Here is a 22301-nt window from a genome sequence, read left to right on the forward strand (position 1 = left end):
TGTCACCCTTTGCCCAGCAGTGACTTCTTTTTACTGTGGTAATATTATTGTGAATCCGTTTAAATATGATTTCCCTTCACAATAAATCACCTGAACAGTTACATATAGAAAGATATCTGACCAATCAGAGCAGATTAGCTCGCTGACAGCAATAAATCTTATTATAGGCTTCACTTTTTAGATGAAAAATGTGAATATATCCATTAAAATAACACACAAAAGCTACAGCTAGAGCGTTATTGTGCTTTTTGTGTTGATAACTGTGATTATATCGGCCCTGAAAACTGGACGCTGGATTTAATTAACATCATTTTAACTCAATTCCTCAATCTCACCGGTAACCGAACAGCAGAAAACGCTGTGACAACACAGGACCTTCAGGCCAGTATTCAGGATATGAAAGGATGGTGTTTGATGCAGTCGAATGGAACAGAAATAACAGCCAAAAGAAGAAGAAGAGTTTCTAATTCATTTATGAAAAATATATATTTCTTGATTCTGAGACATTAGGCACAATAACAAGCACATATATACAATTCTCTTCCATAAATACAAAATTATTTACAGGAGGCTAAATTAAATAGAAAGCTGTCTTTTGGAGGATATGTACACATTGCATTGTTTTCTTAAATTAACAGAGACAGCACAAAGACATCGCTACACAGGAATGACACGTATTTTTGGTATCAAATGGAATATTTAAAAAAAAGAAGGAATAAAAACTCTCTTTGGAGTCCTTCACTGTTATAAAGGTGATTCTTTCTTTCTTTCGAGTATAAAAAAGCTTGTTTACCTGCTGGTAAAACTGGGAAAAGGCATCAGAAAGAAACTTTTTTACAACGTACGACAGGTGCGGTCACAGGAATAAAAGCTGATTAAACTCGCTCTGCTGGACCCCGAGACGACAGGCTTATATATAACAGATTATCTGTTCATGAGCGGAAGGATTGTACAGATTTACCTGAAAGCTGATTCAATCTGAATCAGACGCTAGGACAAAGTGGTGAAGGAAAGGGAACAGAAAGGAGGCAGGCTCAGGTTGGTTAGGAATAAAAAACGCTGCCTTCCTTCCACTTGTTCTGAAGCTGGCTTTAAAGTCCTGCAGCTGTTTTCCTAGGAGGCACTTCAGAGTTTAAAGGTTTGGACGGTGACTCTAAGAGTTGCTCTTCCAACAGACTCGATATTTGATCCCCAAAGAAACCAAAGAGATAAGATCAAATGGACGGCGTGATGATGGAGAGCCAATCACAAACTCTCCGGGTCAGAGGTCAGCTGAAACAGCTGTGGTTCAGATTCAGGTTATTGACCTTTTATAGATGTCTCCACTCCCGTTACTGACAGCAGCTCCTCGGATGATTTGATTGGCACCCGATAGTCAAACTCTACGGGTCAAGGTTGCCTCAGTAAATCGGGAGCAAAGCTAAGGCACCTTGCTTTCAGATTGGAGGACGATTCGTGTCTTTTGTTTCAAATCCAAACAACGTTCAGACCGAACATTATATTAAGATTTAAAGTATAAAAAAGATAAATAGTGCAAATGATGCGGGACATTCGGTATTTCCTCTTTTCTCTCATTTTCGTCAGTATCAAAGCAGAATAAAAGTCATTTGTTTTTGTTTCTCTCCATTGAGCAGCAGTAATAAATATTAAATTAAGACTCGTGTGTAGAATAGATCCTCTGGGAGTATCTGGGGTTTCAGGCCCTCAGCATGAAAGTTCCTCCGCTGACGGTCTGAAATCTCAGGGTTATACCTGAGAATGACACACAGAAACAGAGCTTAGTCATCAGCGTATGTGATCACATCTCAGTGTAAAACAGCAGAACAGAAGCTGTTCATTCAGCCTCAGCAATGCTGCAGCTTCAGATTTCAAAGTCAAAAAAGGAAAATGGGTTTATTAACCCCAATGGATCCAATCCAGACGATTAAAGGTGTCAATACACGGAACAATATGGTACAGCTACAATAAATAGGTTGCATATTTAAAGATTAATCTGAGCTAAAAGCTTTTTATACTTCGTATAAATCCCTCACTTGGACATAGTTTTGGATAAAAAGCTCGATTTGCATCAATATTTATAGTATTATATATATATATATATAGTATTATATATATATAATACTATATATATATATATATATATATATATATATATATATATATATATATATATAATGAGCCTCAGCTGAGGTCCGTGTTTGAAATAACAAGGAAACAAGGAAAAGTTTCAGGTTCTACAAACAATGGAAATACACAACAATAGTGGAAAAAACACCAAAAAATCAGTCTGAATCGACTGTGAGGGATGATGAATTTTGATGATCTGATCAAAGGTTGAAAAAGTATTGATTACGAAGGAAGGAAAGTGCTGCATAGCACTAGTCTGGGACCTCTCAGTTCAGTACAGAACCGGCACAGACCTGCAACTCCAGCCTCAGTGGCATGTGTCCTCTATGGAGTCCACTGTTGCATTCAATGTGTCAGGACCTAGAACTGAATATATCTTTTTATCTCCATGCATTTGATGCACAAAGTGAGGAAAAAGACTTCTGTTCTCTGAGATCAAGAATAAAGTGGAAATATGATGAATTTACAACATTATTGGGGTTGATGAACCTTATCTGAGTTAGCAGCTAAAAATATAACTTTGTGTGATGTTTTCTTTGGTTTTTATCTGGATGAAACTTGGAAATTCTTACTTTCCAGCTCCAAAAGAACGCATCATTACAGTATTAACCCCTAACCTCTCTCATATCAGAGCACTGTTGGGTGATTCTCACGAAATTGCATTTTGACGTGTCTGTAAGGATTTGATCGACTAAACTACTAAAACAATCAAACTTCTGTATTATATATAAAACTGTGGTATGTACTAATTGTAGGACTACTGTTGTCATTGCATTTGATGGATTGCTCTATATTTTATGACAACATTTCAACCTTAAAGTTCATTACCGTAACGGGCTTTTATTTTTTTTATCTTAAACCCAAAATTATCACAATACATCCCCATAATTTAATATACATATACATAGAAACTTGTGATTGGCTGGCACGAGAACGGCCCGTGGGAATCTGATTGGACGGCACACTGGTTCTGAGATCAGCTGGTATTCAGATCAGAAGGTTTTTCAGCAGACTCGCTTGTAAAAGCTACTTAAATTGAGTGATAATTAGAGATTTAAGAGAGTTAAATTGATCTAAACTTTTGTTTTATGCTCTGAACAGATCAATATAGTTTAATATAAAACGGGTCACGTGCAGAAGGTCGAGCCAGAGGAACCTGGCAGTTTAACGCTGTCATCATTAAGCTGATTCTGCTGCACCCGATGATGCCTGTAAGCACACACTGATGTGGGGCTGAGCTGCTTCTGCCAGAAGGGGAACAGCAGCAGGCTAACGAGAACGTTTCCTTTCTGCTGATAAGCTGGAACCAGATCATGGCTAAACTTTAGTTTGACCACCTTTAGCTCTGATGGTATCGTTTGGACTGGATAAAAACATTCGTTTCTGTCCAGTTGTGTTCATTTTTCACCAAGATGTTGCAGATAAATGTAAGAAAGTGGAGATGTGACGAGCCCCTGATGGACCAAACTCATTGTTAGAGCCTCACCTCGGTGGCAAACACACACTGCTCCATCTGCTCTGGGATGATGAACACCGGATGATACAGACTCTCCTTTGCAAAAGTCAGAGGAGGGACGATGATGGATGAGTCACATTTCTTACTGTTTGAGCAAAAGAGAAAAAAGGTTGATTCAGCAGCATTAACAAAGGCGAATTTGACAGAAATACTTTGCGGGGGAGTGGGAAATGCTGGGCAAATAAGGTGAAGGAGAATAAACACGCTGACACTTGCCTTCACAGAACAGAGAAGCACAGAAGGAAAAAAGCACAAAAACACACACAGAGCCATCAAACCGTCAAATCAGCATGGCCTTACAGGTCAAACTTGTTCTTTTCCAGGCGCTGCTCCTCTTTCGCCAGATTACAGTCTGCCATTTTGTTTTTAAACAGGGACATGTCGCCGCCTTTCTCCACCAGCGCTGCATCCTTATTGGACACCTTAAGCTGACCTCCAGGGATGAGGAAGGCCTCCTTCTCCCTCAGGCTACCCAGCGGTGCTCCTGGCAAGCTCCCGTTGTTGGGTCCTCCTCCGCCGATAACAGCATTGCGGTTGTTCACCGTCTCCAGATCGTTCTTCACTGACGTGGAAATGGCCGCCAGCTGCCTGCCCCGGCGGAGCTGCCGCAGAATGTGGGCGGCGGCGCACACCAGCAAAGCCAGAGTCACCAAACCGAATGCGACAGCAGCAATCAGCGCCGGAGAGACGTCTTCATTTGTGGGTTTTGGAGAGTCTGGGGTAGGCCCGTAGACAAAGTACTCACAGCGCGCACCCATGAAGTCCGGCGGACACTGGCACACAGGCCCGGTGAAGTGGGTGTAACATGTTCCGCCGTTGTTGCAGGGAAACTGGTCGCAGGGACTGGTGCGCACCGAGCAGTCCTTGCTGGTGAAGCCCAGAGTGCACGTGCAGGTGAAGTCGTTGATGCCGTCTATGCAAGTGCCGGCGTTGCGACAGGGGCTGCTGGCGCAGTCATCGATGTTGGTCTCACAGCGAGAGCCGGTGAAGCCCGGCCGGCAGCGGCACATGACACGGTTACCGAGGTCCAAACACTGAGCACCTGAACAGAGGAGGGGACTGGAGTTAGTCAACGACAAACTGGAGGCCAAACGTTTGAGTTTGAGACATTCATCAGGTGTGTTCAACGCTTTAACCGTGCATTCTTTAATCAATTCATCCCTTAGCCTCTAAGGAAACTACACACCTGAAATGAGAATAATTTACTGACTGTCAAAGAAAACAAAGAATCATTATTTGCGAGTCTCGAAACGAATGATCGGAAACGCTGCATCGGAACCAAATGGATGAAAAAGTGGAAGCTGTACTCTGAAAAATGGTCTTTTAAGAGATGGTGCTCATTGTCTTTGATGATTATCTGGAACACACTGAAATATGACATGTTTATGGTATTATTTGACGCAATGGCTTGAAAACTTGAAAATGGAGGACCCAGAATCGCGCCTTGGGGAACGCCAGAGTTCCCTGATCAGACTAGTTTTGGATTAGCTTTGACTGACAGGCAGCGTGTCCAATCTGAAGTTTTCAATACTGCACGACTAAGATTAGAGGCGAGTACTCAAAGATAAATAGATTCATGTGGTGTATGGGATGGTTTCAAAGTAGGTCAAAAAAAGTCATCAAGACTCTTCAGAGAAACAAAAGAAATCCCAGAAAAAGACTCCATCTGGACTGAAGGTCTGACAGCGAGATAAAACGTTGTTTTTGAACTGAGGCCACACGTCAGAACAGAAATGTGTGTAATTAAAAACACCCTGAGCATTTGTTTTCCATCACTGGGAAGTCACATGACGAGTCAGTACAGAGGAACTCACTATAAAGCATTGAGAGGAGAGGCTAAACCGTGTAAAAACAGCTCCATATTTGGATTAGTGCAGCTGCTGTGTTGCAATACTGCAAACAGAGCAGAGCTGCAAGCATCAGGCTCACTGAGAGGCTGGAATGACTGCAGATTGAAGATAAGCAGGAAATAGTTCCTACACGCTAATGAGGTCCTGAGGGTGAAGTGAGGACTCGACTGGAAGACTCCACTCAGCCGGAAAACAGTGACTGTGTTGAATGTAAGACCTGAAAATGTACACCGGGATGCCTTTTCTGACCCTGATTATCCGTCTAATTCTGACTGGATATAAAACAGACAACAGGTTCCTAAGAATCTTCAGTGAAAAAGTAACAAAAACTAAGTGAACCCCTGATCCAGCAGCTTCAGCAGCAGCTTCAGCAGCAGTGAGTGTAAAACTAAGTGAACCCCTGATCCAGCAGCTTCAGCAGCAGTGAGTGTGAAACTAAGTGAACCCCTGATCCAGCAGCTTCAGCAGCAGTGAGTGTAAAACTAAGTGAACCCCTGATCCAGCAGCTTCAGCAGCAGTGAGTGTAAAACTAAGTGAACCCCTGATCCAGCAGCTTCAGCAGCAGTGAGCTGCAGTGATGGTTTCCTGTGGGACGTTATCAGTCTCTCTCATGGTTCTGGAGGAATCTCGGCCCTCTTCTCTCCAGCGCTGCTTCAGCTCATTGAGGTTTGCAGCTTTGGTTTCTGCACAGCTCTCTTAAGGTCCCACCACAGCATCTCAGTCAGGCTGAGGTCTGGACTCTGACTGGACCGTTGCAACACCTTGATTCTTCTCTTTTTCCCACATTCTGCTGTAGATCTGCTGCTGTGTTTGGGATCTTTGTCCTGTTGATGAGCCAGTTTCAGCCCAGCTTTAGCTGTGGGACAGATGGCCTCACATTTGACTCTAGAATACTTTGGTATCCAGAGGAGTTCATGGTGGACTCAATGACTGCAAGGTGCCCAGGTCCTGTGGCTGCAGAACCAGCCCAGATCATCAGCCCTCCACCACCGTGCTTGACAGCTGGTATGAGGTGTTTGTGCTGATCTGCTGTGTTTGGTTTCCTCCAAACGTGCTGCTGTGCATTAGGACCAAACATCTCCACTTTGCTCTGGTCTGTCCAAAGGACATTGTTCCAGAAGTCTTGAGCTTTGTTCAGATGCAGCTTTGCAAACCTAAGCTGTGCTGCCATGTTCTTTTTAGAGAGAAGAGGCTTTCTCCTGCAGCCCTTCCAAACAAGCCATCCTTGTTCAGTCTTTTTCTAACTGTGCTGTCATGACCTTTAACCTTTAACATGCTAACTGAGGCCTGTAGAGTCTGAGATGTAGCTCTGGGCTTTTTCACCTTGGGGTGACCTTTAACCTTTAACATGCTAACTGAGGCCTGTAGAGTCTGAGATGTAGCTCTGGGCTTTTTCACCTTGGGGTGACCTTTAACCTTTAACATGCTAACTGAGGCCTGTAGAGTCTGAGATGTAGCTCTGGGCTTCTTCACCTTGGGGTGACCTTTAACCTTTAACATGCTAACTGAGGCCTGTAGAGTCTGAGATGTAGCTCTGGGCTTTTTCACCTTGGGGTGACCTTTAACCTTTAACATGCTAACTGAGGCCTGTAGAGTCTGAGATGTAGCTCTGGGCTTTTTCACCTTGGGGTGACCTTTAACCTTTAACATGCTAACTGAGGCCTGTAGAGTCTGAGATGTAGCTCTGGGCTTTTTCACCTTGGGGTGACCTTTAACCTTTAACATGCTAACTGAGGCCTGTAGAGTCTGAGATGTAGCTCTGGGCTTTTTCACCTTGGGGTGACCTTTAACCTTTAGCATGCTAACTGAGGCCTGTAGAGTCTGAGATGTAGCTCTGGGTTTTTTCACCTTGGGGTGACCTTTAACCTTTAGCATACTAACTGAGGCCTGTAGAGTCTGAGATGTAGCTCTGGGCTTTTTCACCTTGGGGTGACCTTTAACCTTTAGCATGCTAACTGAGGCCTGTAGAGTCTGAGATGTAGCTCTGGGTTTTTTCACCTTGGGGTGACCTTTAACCTTTAGCATACTAACTGAGGCCTGTAGAGTCTGAGATGTAGCTCTGGGCTTCTTCACGTTGGGGTGACCTTTAACCTTTAGCATGCTAACTGAGGCCTTTTTCCAGGTACTCTCTGTTTTCAGTTTCCATCACAATGCTACGTGAAAATCACCTTTTTAAGACCTAAAACTTGTTCAAACTTCACTCAACATACTTCAGGGTTCATTTAATTCCTGATGGAGAGCAGCAGAACTTTAAAAAACTTAGAAAAATGTAGTCTGAGACCTGTTCATCTGTCATGAAAAGTCTTTTCTATTGATTCCAGGAATCAGACTTTCAGGAGATGAGGTGCAGAAATCTTTTGAGAATCCTGAATCCATTCATTTACGCTGTTGGTTTTCAGCTGCCTTCTGTAGAGGATAATGTTTTACTCTGATTGCTTTAAATGTCTAAACCTTTCCTCGTTTGAGCTCTACCTGCTGTCTCATGTTGGCTTTTCCTCACTCTCTTTGTTTTACTGAGGTCTCTCACTTTAAATCCACAAATCACCCGCAGGGCTCTACAAAGCTTGGGCTGCAGCGCCCTGTCACTGATTATTCCTCACGTGGAACAGCTGGAGTTCCCTCAAGGTAACTCAAGGTTTCTTAGGAAGGATTTAAGTCGTTTACAGCCTTGTAATCATGCATCATAAAGATGTGGGAAACAGTTCATTTCCTCCAAGCAAGCATCCATTTTTTCCAGGTAAAACGTCTGCAGGCAGATCTGCTTAAACCTAAATCATGTGGACTCATGTCCATGATTATGGACACACGGAAAGCATTAAACAGCCTTTAGATTGGACTTTGTGCTGATTATGACTGATTAGCTATGAGTGAAGGTGAAGTTTCTGTCCTTGGAAACGTATTTATAACAGCTAAATGGAAGAAACTCTGAGCTTTCTCTTGCAACACACTGGAGCTGTATTTACATAAAGCAAACCGGTTTTCAGGGTTATCTGCTGAGATCTTGCTGCACATGAGCCGTGGATCGGCCCGGTCCTGTCGGGCCGAGAGCCGCTGCCAGAGCCGGATTCCTGCCGGAGATGGCGGGGCGAGTAAATGGTGTTTATAGAGCCGGCAAAAAGGCCACAGCATTGTTTGTGTTGGCAGACGGGAGGTGATGAGACATGTTGAGAAGCTCCTGCTTCAGGAGTTCATCCAGCACACCAACATCCCTGTGCTCTGCTGCAGATTTCTAACTTTACCCCCCGAGCGGCTGGGTCCCAAACGCTCTGCCAGCTCTGCTTTTAAGAGACTTATATTGGGTGTAACATTCCTTTAATACGTTCCCTTCATGCTTCATCAGCTGAAACATAAACCGCTTGAATTTCTTCTTCTGTCATCGCTGATGTCACGGCTGACCTGCTGAGTCATGTCTGATCACATCTGAGGCTTCCAGCTGAAGCTACGACCGATTCCTCTGCTGACTAACCCGGTCCATCAATCACATCGAAGCATAAACGGGAAAAGCTGCTCCTGGAAGATAGAATCCAGCTCAACTTTCTGATTTCTGCCTCAAAGATCGAACAGACTCCATGTAACATGCATCCACTCCTGCACTACTCTCTCTTATTCATGGTATCTTTAGTTAAAAACTGCTAAAAACTGCTAAAAACATCCAGCCTGCTTTGACAGGTCAGTCCACCGTTAATCTAAAGATGCATCATTGATTAGAAGGACAGTGATTGACCCATTTTTAGGGCTAATTATAAGTCGTGTTGCAGCTCAGACGTCCTTTCTGCCGCTGATCATGTGACTGGTCTTATTCCAGCTGTGCACAGCCTGAAAACTGTGCTTCAGATCGGTTCCCAGAGAAGGGTTCCTTTTAAAAATGCTGCACCAAGACCCACCGGGAGAGATTTAACGCGTTTCTGTTGACGTTCTCGAACGCCACCAAACGCCTAAATCTGCCCAAAGAAATGATTCTCAGTGACTTTCGTCGTGTTTAGAAACAAATGTCACCAGGAACCCACCTGGGGACAGGTGAGGGTGGCAGGACTGGATCCTGGAAGCTGGTGGAACACGATGGGAAACTCCAGAACAACTTTCTGCTGCTGCATCAGATTCTAAATACCTTCTAAATACAGTGAAGTCGGTCAGAAAAGAAACTTCTCAGCTTCACAACTGCAGCCTCCAGAAACAGCAAAGACTGCAAATCTCTTTAAGTTCAGGTGAAACTCCAACAACGAGGCATGAAGTGAAGCTTTAGACACTGGTGGTGCATTTTAATAAATGAAGGATTAACTGGTTTAAACAGTTTAAACCCTCAGGTTGAACAGGCTCACAACAGGGCAACATAAAGCTACCGCTGAGCTGCCCAAACTACAGGGTCACAGAAACAGGCTGTGTGAGGAAAAGCCTGCAAAAACACACGATGGTGGACCGAGTGAACCGTGGCATAAAGCCGAGCTGCACACCTGCAGCAGGTAGATCCTGTCAGGGAGAGTTTAGAATAAAAAGCTTCACACGAAAGGCGTCTGAAACCTGGAAGAGTTTGAGTCTGGGCTCCCATCACAGTGAGGTTTTAGATCCCACATTCAGCTAATTCTGCCTCCATCCAGAGCTTAAAACAAAGACTCAGAGCGGATCACTTCCTTTCTGCAGCTGCTACTCAGAGCTAGAACAGGGTCTCTGGGGCTGGAGAGGTCCCCTCAGCTCTTATCTGACATCTTATGCAGGTAAAACTGCTTCAAACCAACACGAAGTGGTTGGTTTGTGCATGAGATCCTAATAAAAAACACCATTTCAGAGTTTCTCTGGCGTTAAACAGCACATCAACCTGTCAACATCTCCTTATCTTATCTTCATCTTCCTGTTAGACAAGTTGGCTCTCAGACAAACTTGTTCCTGAGTCTGTTTGCCCTCCTTCAGTTTTCTCCTGCGCTTTAGATTTATCGTCACCTGGTTTGAACCAACTTGAACCCACCGCTGCCTGCCTCCTCCAGCTGCCTGTTTCCAGCCTCCCGTGCACCTCCTCCCCATCCAAACTGACCGGCCAGCAAAGAACTTCAAACTTCTACTGAGTCCGTGTGCTTCCTTTGACTTAATAACAAAAGCCTGATGAATTTCACTCAACTTACAGCCTGTTTCTTGGTTAATTTGTCCTCTCCTCGTGTCCATGAGTGGGAGAAAAATGTTCCAGACAAAGCTACTGTGTGACATTAGCTCTGATCTGACTTTACAAAGCAGCTCTGACTCAATGATAAAGAGCAGGTGAGAGGTTAGCAGGGGCCTGAAATACCAGCCGGCAACCTTTAGGTACATTTAGGTGTAAATCAGCCAGTTTTCTGACCTGTTCTCAGATGACCAGTCAAAGTCAAAGTCTAACAAAAAACCCAGTTAAGATTCAACTGTTGCACTGTTTTCACCAAATAAAGAACAAACAGCCTTTCAGGCCACTTATTGGGCTTATTGTCTTAATGTTTCGAATCATTTTCACAAACACAGGGTCTAAAATATCTAATAGAAAAGGTTTTAGCGGCAGTTATTTTAAATAGTTTTAAATAAAAGCAGCTCAGTGAACCTGAAAAATTCTGCTGTTTCATATATCAGGAGAGGATAAAAAATCATTTCTGTCAGTTTTCAGGTGTGTGTTTAACACGATGCCAAGGAGGAAAGACACCAGCAATGATCTCAGAGAAGCAGCTGCTGCTGCCCATCAGTCTGGGAAGGGTTATAAGGCCATTTCCAGACTATCTGGAGTCCATCATTCTACAGAGAGAAAGATTATTCACAAGTGGAAAACATTCAGGACAGCTGTCAATCTTCCCAGGAGTGGACGTCCCAGCAAGTTCACCCCAAGGTGAAGAAGCCCAGAGCTACATCTCAGACTCTCCAGGCCTCAGTTAGCATGTTAAAGGTTAAAGGTCACCCCAAGGTGAAGAAGCCCAGAGCTACATCTCAGACTCTCCAGGCCTCAGTTAGCATGTTAAAGGTTAAAGGTCACCCCAAGGTGAAGAAGCCCAGAGCTACATCTCAGACTCTACAGGCCTCAGTTAGCATGCTAAAGGTTAAAGGTCACCCCAAGGTGAAAAAGCCCAGAGCTACATCTCAGACTCTACAGGCCTCAGTTAGCATGCTAAAGGTTAAAGGTCACCCCAAGGTGAAAAAGCCCAGAGCTACATCTCAGACTCTACAGGCCTCAGTTAGTATGCTAAAGGTTAAAGGTCACCCCAAGGTGAAAAAGCCAAGAGCTAAGAGCCCTTTAAAGGGGAACTCTGGTATTTTTAAACCTTATTTCTGGCATGAAATACGTTCATCTACTCACTGAGAACAGTTTGGTGAAAGTCGGCGTCCTTCGGAAGATATTTAGATAACTGGAGATCCATATAACGGAGTGAACGGGGCTTAGAGGATGCAGCCTCTAAATAAGGCATTATCTGTCTTTATTTCACCAATACTTTAAGAAGAATGAATGAATGAACGTGTGCTATAGCTCTGTTAGCTCATAGCTTCTGTTAGCTCATAGCTCTGTTAGCTCATAGCTCTGTTAGCTCATAGCTGCTGTTATGTGGCTACTTGCAGCTATAGGAGAGCTAACGGAGGGATTTCTACACAGGCACTCTACTGGGACCACTTCATCCACACGCCCCCCTGCAGCACAGTTTATTCACTCCGTGCTCTGTGACAGTCGGCTAACTTCACACAGAGTTTGCTGCTGATAGTTTTGTGCAACATGGCAGGATATTTATCAGATTTTGACGACTTTGAGTAAGATGGACGTTCTTACCGGAGTGAATAAACTGTGCTGCAGGGGGGCGTGTGGATGAAGTGGTCCCAGTACAGGTCTGTGTAGAATCTCTCCTATCTGCTATCAGATCTGAAGCTCTACAAACCTTTTTCTGTTACTTTTGGTCTGTGTTTACTATTAATAGACATTCATGACCCCATAAGTCATTAACTGAACTGAAGCTGGTAATCTTGTAAGTGGGCTTTATTTTGTGCTGATTGCAAAAATCAGACAGAACCTCCACACTGTTGGCGTGTGATCTAACGGAGCTCCAGCTGATTTTATGAATGAAGTGGGCTACAGGTGATCTGTACCATTAGCGCAGGGGTTGCTGCTGCATCTGTCGATCCTCTTCTCGCAGTTGGAGCCCGTGTAGCTGGCCGGGCAGAGGCAGCTGTACCCGCCGGTGTCTTTTTCCATGCAAGTCCCTCTGTTGAAGCACGGCTCGTCTGCACACGTCATGTCGCTGACCTCGCAGTTCTTCCCGTAGAAACCCTGAGGGCACGCGCAGGAATAATCATTCACCAAATCCTGGAGGAAAAGAACATGATGAGGAGGGGAAACGGACCTCACAGAGCACAAGAACCACCAACAGGTGAACAACATCCATCATCTTCTGACAATGCTCTGCTGGGGAACCGTGGGTCCAAACTAAAGCAGGACGAACCACATCTGACCCACCAGACCTGCAGCCCACAGCACCAGGAGGACCAGCTGGGAGCTGATGGGTCATTTAGGCCACATGAGGCCCACCTGCGCGGTTTCAGGCAGGTGGTTCTGACGGTCTGGCAGATCAGTGTTTTCAGGAATCTGAACATTTAAAGGCTGCTTCACATGGATAATCTCAGAGTGGCGTACTTTGCAGCTGCCGCCGCTCTTGCAGGGGTTGCTGTCGCACTCGTTGGTCTCGATCTCGCAGTTCTTGCCGGAGAACCCGGGTCGGCACGTGCAGGTGTAGCTGCCCTGGCCGGTGTTGGTGCACGAGGCTTCGTTCTGGCACGGCTTGTGATTGGTGCAGTAGTTCAGGTCTGAAATGAGAGAGACGTTGTTGAACAGTCTGTAAGAGTTTGTGTCCGCCACAGCCAATAAATGAACTGAAAAACAATAACAAGGCCGACCTTTAACCCTCTGCAAGCTGCTGAATCAACATCTAATGAACCATCCTAACGCTGGCTGATGGGATTACTGTAATAACTGTAATATCCCGTATCAGAGGCCAGCGAACAGCAAGAAATAGACAACAAAATGAGGATGTTTGGTCTGTAAAACACAAATTCAACAAATAATCAAGGCTTGGTGTTTTCTGTCGCTCCTTTGACTTCAAACCTAAAACTCTGGAGGTTTCGTCCCCTTTTGAAACTATAAAACACAGATCAATACGAATGGGTTATTGATTAATGATCAGACAGTTGTTTCATACAAATACATCCAGTTTCACCGTTAGCAGCAGTTGCTTGAATGATATTTAAGCTGTTTAACGTGAACGTTTTTATTCTTAAAGAGTCCTGACCCAGAGTCCTGATCCTGATCAAAGTCCTGATCAGAGTAACGGATCAGAGTCCTGACCCATGTTCAGAGGAATGTGTTTTTCCTTTGATCTGAGGAGGAGCTCAATGAGGGTCCAAACCTGACAAGAACTTCTGTGGTTCAACGGCGGTGGAAGGAGCTTCTGACTCCTCCCTAACACGTGTCACACCTGAACTCAGGGTTCCCGTCCTTGCTCTACTCCGGCTCTGTCCTTTGAACAGATCTGAACAGATTTAGCATTTGATGCCTTTCCTGCTGCTCTGAAACCTCTTTATCGCTTAAAATTAAAACTTCTGCTTAACTACTAAACATAAATGTGAAAAAACACTTAAAGTGTTGCCTGAACTGTTTCTTGACCCTTGCTGTTCAGCTTCAGCTTCAGTGTTCCTGGGACAGAACAATGCTTTAAATTCAGGTTTAAATTTAGATTCAGGCGCTTTGATGATGATGATGATGGAGGCCGCTGTCTGACATCACAGCTTACGGCGGACTTCATAAAAGCTTTCAGTTTAAGGGGTGGGCGATATGGCTAAAATATCTTATCATGATTTTTTTTAAATAAAATCATGATTTCGATTTTTATCACGATCTTAAATTGAAAGATTAAAAACAGACAATTTAGCCCAAATAAGCTTTCTTAACAGACATTCTAATAAAGTAGTAACAGAAAGTAAAATATCAATCAAAGACATTACTGGCAGTCATTTATGGAGTGCCTTTGTCAAATGTCTGTGTTAAAGTTGTCTGTTTCGGTCTTACGCCGCTGCTTACGCTAGCTGCTGCTAACGCTAGCTGTTGCTTAAGCTAGCTGCTGCTTATGCTAGCTGTTGCTTATGCTAGCTGCTGCTTACGTTAGCCGCTGCTTACGCTAGCTGCTGCTAACGCTAGCTGTTGCTTATGCTAGCCGCTGCTTACGCTAGCTGCTGCTTTTGCTAGCTGCCGCTTATGCTAGCTGCTGTTTACGCTAGCTGCGAACCGTTTCTGTTCAAACTTTGCAAATTACATTTGTTTGCAGTTGATCAGTTGCGGAAACCAAACCAATTCCATATAATGGAGGTGGAATTCATTTTTAGCGACCAACTCCTCCGTTTGGCTTTCAGCCACAGCTCTCCATGCAGCTACACACACAAACAAGGAGGCGGGTAAGAAAGCGCGTCACTGCCCGTAGTTCGCTGTGATTGGCCGGTCAGGTTGATGACGTAATACGTCTGGTGCGTCGCTGCATCAGCATAGAACTGCAATTTATAGAATGTGCCCGAGACGATCCCACGATCTCTGCAGTTTGACAGATCGTTACGTTGTAATATCATCATATCGCCCACATCTATTTCAGTGACAGCTCGCACCCTGTGGATGGAGGCACTGATTACCTGCTGACAGGTGAGGGTGTCAGGATTGGGTATAAAAGCAGCTTCCACCAAAGGTTTGGTCTTTCCAACAAGGAAAGTCCCAGTGTGTATTTATAGCTGCAGCTGCTCACCTTTTCTGTGCAGAAACAGACGTTTACTGACACCGATGGATTGTACTGTCTGTGAGGTCCGGTCAAAAATAACCAGCTCGTCTAATCAGTGGTAAACTGGAGATAACAGCGCGGTGGACTGGAAGGTTGTAGCTCTCAGAGGACTGAGGGCAAACATGAAATCACTGGCAAAGGAAAAAGATGTAATATACGCAGAAATGTGAGCCGAAGCTGTATCACACCAGGAGGAAGCCATATATCAGCTCTGAGCAGAACCACGGCCCAGTTCTCTGGACTCCAGCTCATCTCAGAGGGACAGAAAGACAGTGGACACGTGTTCTGTGGGCAGATGAGTCCACGTTTCAGCTGCTTCTGGGGAAAACTGCTGAGAAAGAGCATCCAGCTGTTCTCAGCCACATCTGTCTGCTGCTGCAGATGTTGGAGCATCATGAAGAGGAGAACCAGACAACAGCAACCAGGGACTGCTGAGCAGCTGGAATCTGGGATTCAGCAGGAATGGACTCAGATTCCTGTGAAAAACTCTGTTCCCGAAGCTTTAAAAAGAGTCATTAAAGGAAGCTGAAGGATGGAAACATGAGTCTGGAGCAGCTTTCACTGAGTGTTGCTGCTTCAGATCCTACTTTTGGTTCTGAATACAGTGAAGCTGGTCAGAAAGAATCAGCTCTTTGGACTTATTTCTGTTAATTAAAGGTTCAAACAAATGAACAGGTTCCTGTTTTTAGTTTTTGTTGCATCTTATCTTTCCATATTGGAACAATAACTCGGGACTGTATCTGCACTAATGACAGTATTTAAGTGTAATTTAAGAATAAAAATGTACACTTTAAACAGCTTAAATATCATTCAAGCAGCTGCTGCTAACGGTGAAACTGGATGTTATTTGTATGAAACAACTGTCTCCAACCTGTTGTCTCCACCTCATTTCTGCTTTTAACTGATGTTCCCTTTAACGGGTTAAAGAACGCTGTTAGAACGAGGATCCAACTAACTTCCTGCCAGAGTTTCAGACACCTTCCCAGCAGCCTTTGGTGATGCTTCACAGCAGAGTTCATGAGCAGGAAGGTTTCACTGAAGCTGGAGTTCAGGTTTGGATGAAGCAGTGACTTTAGGTTAGAACCTAAAACAGATCCTGGCACTTTCTTGCATTTCAGAGCAGCAGCAGGCGGGTGACGCCCTGAACCCACCTTGGTCGCAGTACAGCCCCCCCCAGCCCTCCTTGCAGTTGCACTGCCAGGGCTGCTGGCAGGTCCCGTGGAGGCAGCCGGGGTGCCGGTTGCACTCGTCGCAGCGCTCGCCCTGCCAGCCCTGCCGGCACACGCACTCCCTGGGCGACTCGCAGAAGCCGTGCTGCTCGCTGCACCCGGGAGCACAGATGGCTGATGGGAAGAAAGAGAGGGAAAGGGAGAAAGGGGGAGGAAGGAGATATCAGTGTGAGTGCAAAAAGCGTGTGGCTCATGTTCTTGGATTCACAAAACAGGACCCCCTCTCAGGGCCTCATGCACACACACATGCACACACACACACACACATGCACACACACACATGCACACACACACACACACACATGCACACACACACACACACACACACACACACACCTCCCTACAAGTGCTTGTTAAGCACTGAACGGAGCAGCTGGCTCGCACAACAAAAGCAACACATGCCGTCTCCTTTCACGCAAGGCAGCGCACGTTAAGCTCCAGCGCGTGTCCCTGTTAAGGCAGCAGGCCGGGGGCCGGCCGGGGCCGACCGGGGGCCCATTGTTGGGCTGAAAACAAAGGGACCAGACCTCAGAGCCAAACACGGCAGAAGCTGGAAGAGCTTTTTTATTTCCAGGGCCGATGGTGGCGTTAACGACTGCTTGAGTTAACAATTCTGCACAAAAACAACACGAAGCGCCAAGAGTCCCGTTCTTTAACCCCCCCCCCCCCCCCGCTCCGGTTTCTGTAGAAACGTTGGAGAGAAACCGGGGGGGGCTCAGCACTGTAAGACAACAGTGTTAACTTCTGTTTAATGGCCTGAGACGAGCAGCATGAGGGCAACTGTTTCTCATTCAGAACAACTGGGTCCAAATCAGGTTCAGTCCAGTTAAATCTGATCAGAATTATGATCCAGTTCATTAGAATTCAGTTCAGTGTAATTCAATCAATTCATTCCTTCTGATCGGTACCACTGCTATTAATCATGATCCAGTTCAGTGTAATTCAATCAATTCATTCCTTCTGATCGGTACCACTGCTATTAATTATGATCCAGTTCATTAGAATTCAGTCAAATCATTCCTTCTGATCGGTACCACTGCTATTAATCATGATCCAGTTCAGTGTAATTCAATCAATTCATTCCTTCTGATCGGTACCACTGCTATTAATCATGATCCAGTTCAGTGTAATTCAATCAATTCATTCCTTCTGATCGGTACCACTGCTATTAATCATGATCCAGTTCAGTGTAATTCAATCAATTCATTCCTTCTGATCAGTACCACTGCTATTAATCATGATCCAGTTGTTCTCTGTAATTCAACCCAATTAATTCATCTGAATACGAATAATTCAAATCTAATTCCAGCCCGGCTCCTTATAATTAACACCAGTCCGATCCAGTTATGTGTTTCTCACTAACAGAACCAACAGAACTCTGAGTTTCGGTACCTTTTCGGTCTGTTTCATCCACATTCAGATGATCCTGAGTAAAACTTTAGAAACTGTGGCAGCACTCACGGTCCGAGCAGTACTCGCCCGTCCAGCCCTCCAGGCAGTGGCGTTTGCCCTCGCCGTCGCAGTCGTAGTGGCCGAAGGTGTCGTTGCGGGGCCGGCAGTACCCGGAGCAGGCCTCTCCGTGGTAGAACTCGTTGCACACCACATGGTAGGAGTAGCGCAGCTCGCTCTGGTTGCCAAAGTGAACGTCCTGGGACCACTCGTCCCCCACCGCCAGCTTCCGGCGGGTCGCCATCCGACTGATGAGGTTGTTCTGGTTCTCTGGATGAACAGGTGAGAAAAATGCTTTGCTTGAACCTTTGTACATCATATTCACTGGTATCTGCAGCTGTAAACACGGGAGTCATGTGACCCGCCTCGGTTTATCACTGTATCTGATCTCTGAGGCGCATGTTCACATCTGGGACCAGATGTGTTTTATTCCCTCCTTACAGTTCTGAGCATCAGACCGTCTCTGAAAGCGTGATGCGAGCAAAAATCAGCTCCAGAATCTCGAGCGTTCTGATTTGTTACGACAAAAATGAACATTTCACATAAAAAAGGCCTCGTATTCATTTTGTTTCTAGCCTTGGAAATGATTCATAAAAGAGTTGGAATCTGCTGCAACACAAAAACTGAAGCAGATTTTTTTTTGGTTTCAGCTCAGCTGAGCTCACAGGAAAGAAAAGGAGACCTCAGAAAGATCTGATGGCAACATTTCACAGAGGTGTCATCAGGAAAAAGCAGCCTGGAGAACAGAGGGGGCTGCTTTTTCCTTAAAGAATCATTAAAGAATGTTGTTTTAATGCATTGGGTATTAAAAAAACAGAAGAGAATCAACAGGAGCCCTTGTTTACTGCTCTCTCCAACATTTAAAGGAAACTTCCCCCCTGAATACTCCCACAGAGCATAAACAAGTCTGCATCGTTGAACTGTGAGTCTAAAAAAGAGAAACTGCGCATGCTGTGTTTCTGTCGCCGTCTGGCGGTGAAACTGCGGCACTGCAGCAGCGTCGTTTTTACCTGTGGACTCCAAACCTGAAGACTCTGCGTTCCAGGCCTCAATGATCAGGGAGAAAGTACCCTGAAAATAACCAGAAAATCATTTTCAGTGACCACGTTCATCAGGTGATTTATAATGACGTGCGAGCGCGCGCGTCTTGCAGGTCATCTGACATGATAAATGCTTCTTTAATCCGCAACATGACGGTAATGTTGCTTATGTTTCCCTCCCTTTATGAGGAAAACCTGCCAGAGAAGTAGCTGAATCCTCGGCTTTCAGGTCATGAAACATGCAGGCTGTGATTTCCGACACTTACCGGCCACTTGAAGTGAAACGGCACCCTGATGGGCGCGCTCGCGGAGATGGAGTTGGAGCTGGAGTCGGCGCCGAAGATCTCGGTGAGCGCGGTTCCGTATGTGCACGGCGGCTCCGGGTTGATGACGTGCTGCGAGTGCTTGAGGCACACGCGGAAAAAGATCTGACAGTCTTGGGACTGGTAGCGGCAGATGCCGCGTGAGCTGGTGAAGGAGTCGATCTTCAGCTCGAAGACTCCGGAGGAGAGGGTCTGGAGTGGGGGGGCAGAAGGGGACAAAGAGCGGGCAGTGAGACTGAGAGTGCAGTAAAATAAGGCTCAGAAAAGGCAGAACCACTGAGGTATTGATGGAAAAAGGTGGGGATTATCGCGGGTACTTTTTTTTTTTACATTTTATTCTTGCAAATATCTGAGAAACATCTGAATTTCTGCAGTTTTATATCCATAAACTCCATAAACCTACATCAAAACTAATATTTTAAGCTCTGTTTAGGGTAAGTAAAGCCGCAGGAAGAGCTGTCTGCAGTTTTATATCCATAAACCTGAATAAAAACTAATATTTTAAGCTCCGTTTAGAGTAAGTAAAGCCGCAGGAAGAGCTGTCTGCAGTTTTATATCCATAAACCTGAATAAAAACTAATATTTTAAGCTCTGTTTAGAGTAAGTAAAGCCGCAGGAAGAGCTGTCTGCAGTTTTATATCCATAAACCTGAATAAAAACTAATATTTTAAGCTCTGTTTAGAGTAAGTAAAGCCGCAGGAAGAGCTGTCTGCAGTTTTATATCCATAAACCTGAATAAAAACTAATATTTTAAGCTCTGTTTAGAGTAAGTAAAGCCGCAGGAAGAGCTGTCTGCAGTTTTATATCCATAAACCTGAATAAAAACTAATATTTTAAGCTCTGTTTAGAGTAAGTAAAGCCGCAGGAAGAGCTGTCTGCAGTTTTATATCCATAAACCTGAATAAAAACTAATATTTTAAGCTCTGTTTAGAGTAAGTAAAGCCGCAGGAAGAGCTATCTGCAGTTTTATATCCATAAACTCCATAAACCTGAATAAAAACTAATATTTTAAGTGCTGTTTAGAGTAAGTAAAGCCGCCGGAAGAGCTGTCTGCAGTTTTATATCCATAAACTCCATAAACCTGAATAAAAACTAATATTTTAAGCTCTGTTTAGGGCAAGTAAAGCCGCAGGAAGAGCTCAGCGTCCTGCGCGTAAAAGCGCACAACTCCAAACCTGTCCGCGTCCCAGAAAGCCACTACTAAACACGCGCTCCTCCGCGGGTCTCGGGTTAAAATGAATTCCCGTGAGTGTGCTGTCAGTGCGACTCACCGTCTGCGCCGCAGCAAACAGCAGGAGACACGGCAACAACACGCGCGCCATGTCGCAGCGTCCGGTGCAGAAAGAGCCGCGGGTCCGCTGCAGGTAAAATCCAAAGCGCGTCACCTGAACACGGAGCAAGGAAACCCGGGGGGACTCAGCGCGCGCCAGCGGTGTGGACGGACAAAAAGAAAGTCGAAGGCTGCAGAAATCCTGTCTGCTGTTGAACTCTGGACTGTGGCGGCAGCGGTTACACTTTGGCTTTATACCGCAGGAGGAGGAGGGGTGAGACAGGAGGGCGGGGGGGTGAGGAGGGGGCGCTGCAAAAAGTGTCCACCTGGAGAACGGGTCCTCCTCTGACGTTTGTCCCGAAACGCGCGCTGGAGTGAGTGGAACCGGTTCAGTCAAAGCGAAAGGAAGCAAATGTAAGAAGTAAAACTCCGCAGGTGAGGATTCACCGCCGGGAGCCGCGGAGTCAAGGTTCGGGCTGGCAAATGTGGCGCAGTTCTGCGCACAGATCAAAGAGTTTCCCCCTGAATGCGCGTCCAAAAGGAACTCTTCTTGCAGCGTGGAGGAGGCGGGGGGGTGAGGGTCTGGGGTGGGGGGTGTCTTTGATTCAGCGCTGCAATTACAGCGGGGCAATAGAACAAACTGTCAGGCGACAGCAAACGCTGCTTTTACTGCCTGCTCTCAGTCGAACCTGGACCCCCCCCCCCCCCACCCATAAACTGTCCAAAGTGCGCAGAAGGACAGACTTTGTGTGAAATATGAGTCGCAGATACCCGCGCGCGCGTGAATTATTCACTTTTTTAACACACAGAACATAACAAATTCCCCGTGACGTCACGGTTTACGACCGTAAACACCGGAGAGAGAAGTTCGGAGAACCAATCAGAAAAGAGTGTGCGTGTACACGCACTTTCTGCTCATGTGGGAGTCCTCCCTGTCGCGTGCCGTCCCGCCTGAGGGGGGGGGACTTCACGCACACTCACGCTTTTGAATGAGAAAGAAAGACCTCGATCTGGAGACTTCAGACACATTAAGACGCGCGCGCGCTCGCGTGTGTTGGGTTGGGCTCCAGCTGTATGGAAATGATCCCATCTTCGGGGTGCGTGTGGCTGCTCTGACGTCACAAATGCACGCTAATAACCGAACTGTCCTCAGATCAGCTGCTGCGGGCTTCAGAGTGAACCCGGCGTCACATTTTAACCCTGAAAGCCTCACTGCGCGAGCGTAAAGATCCAGATGTGCAGAGCAGGTCGGGTGACGTCACGTCACACGCGCGCGGCTCTGTCTCGTTCTGTGGAGGTAGAGGAACACGGAGCCTCCCGGACCTGCCTCCCATTCATCCAACACTCGTTTAAAGGTGTGACTGAAGCAGGGAAACAGGACAGTTCGTCCTCCTGCGCGAGCGTAAAGTTTCTGTCCCTTTAAAGAAGATTTAAGAAAGAAAACTTCTTTTTGAATCTCACCTGACAGGCAGAGAATAAACGGATGCGACTCAGCTGCTGCATCTTCCCAGATATGAAAGAAGAGCTCCACCATAGCTGCTGTTTTCCCTCCAGGTTTGAACTACTTCTTCTGCTTAATTACAGCCACAAAGCAGCTTATATCTGAGTTTATTCACAGCAGTTTGTTCAGAACAACTCTTAAGGTTCACAAACTTCTCTTAATGGGTCTGACTAACGGTGTAATAATCACTGCC

The 22301-nt window shown here is 45.6% G+C and overlaps 1 protein-coding gene across 1 annotated transcript; it reads right to left on the reverse strand.

Moving 5' to 3' along the window:
* Positions 1-458: 458 nt before the first annotated feature.
* dlc (deltaC) lies at positions 459-20845 on the reverse strand. The gene is made up of 10 exons (XM_072391879.1): positions 20609-20845; positions 19281-19529; positions 18985-19045; positions 17987-18244; positions 16448-16639; positions 13115-13284; positions 12571-12787; positions 3944-4685; positions 3614-3728; positions 459-1752 (listed from the first exon to the last, which is right to left on the reverse strand). Exons 1-10 carry the CDS (start codon positions 20657-20659, stop codon positions 1747-1749), a joined length of 2061 nt encoding a protein of 686 aa, XP_072247980.1. The 5' UTR covers positions 20660-20845; the 3' UTR covers positions 459-1746.
* Between the last annotated feature and the right edge of the window lie 1456 nt (positions 20846-22301).

This window comes from Leuresthes tenuis, unplaced genomic scaffold (genome assembly GCF_036924035.1).
Source record: "Leuresthes tenuis unplaced genomic scaffold, fLeuTen1.0.hap1 SCAF_9, whole genome shotgun sequence".
NCBI lineage: Eukaryota > Metazoa > Chordata > Actinopteri > Atheriniformes > Atherinopsidae > Leuresthes > Leuresthes tenuis.

What these genes read in the sequence shown, in the direction of transcription:
- dlc (XM_072391879.1), bottom strand. Translation starts at nt 20,659, where the DNA reads ATGGCGCGCGTGTTGTTGCCGTGTCTCCTGCTGTTTGCTGCGGCGCAG. An exon ending in TTCAGGTTTGGAGTCCACAG is followed by an intron (nt 18,245 to 18,984) that starts GTAAAAACGACG and finishes CTGTTCATCCAG; the next exon opens with AGAACCAGAACAACCTCATC. An exon ending in AGAGCGGCGGCAGCTGCAAA is followed by an intron (nt 12,788 to 13,114) that starts GTACGCCACTCT and finishes CTTTTCCTCCAG; the next exon opens with GATTTGGTGAATGATTATTC.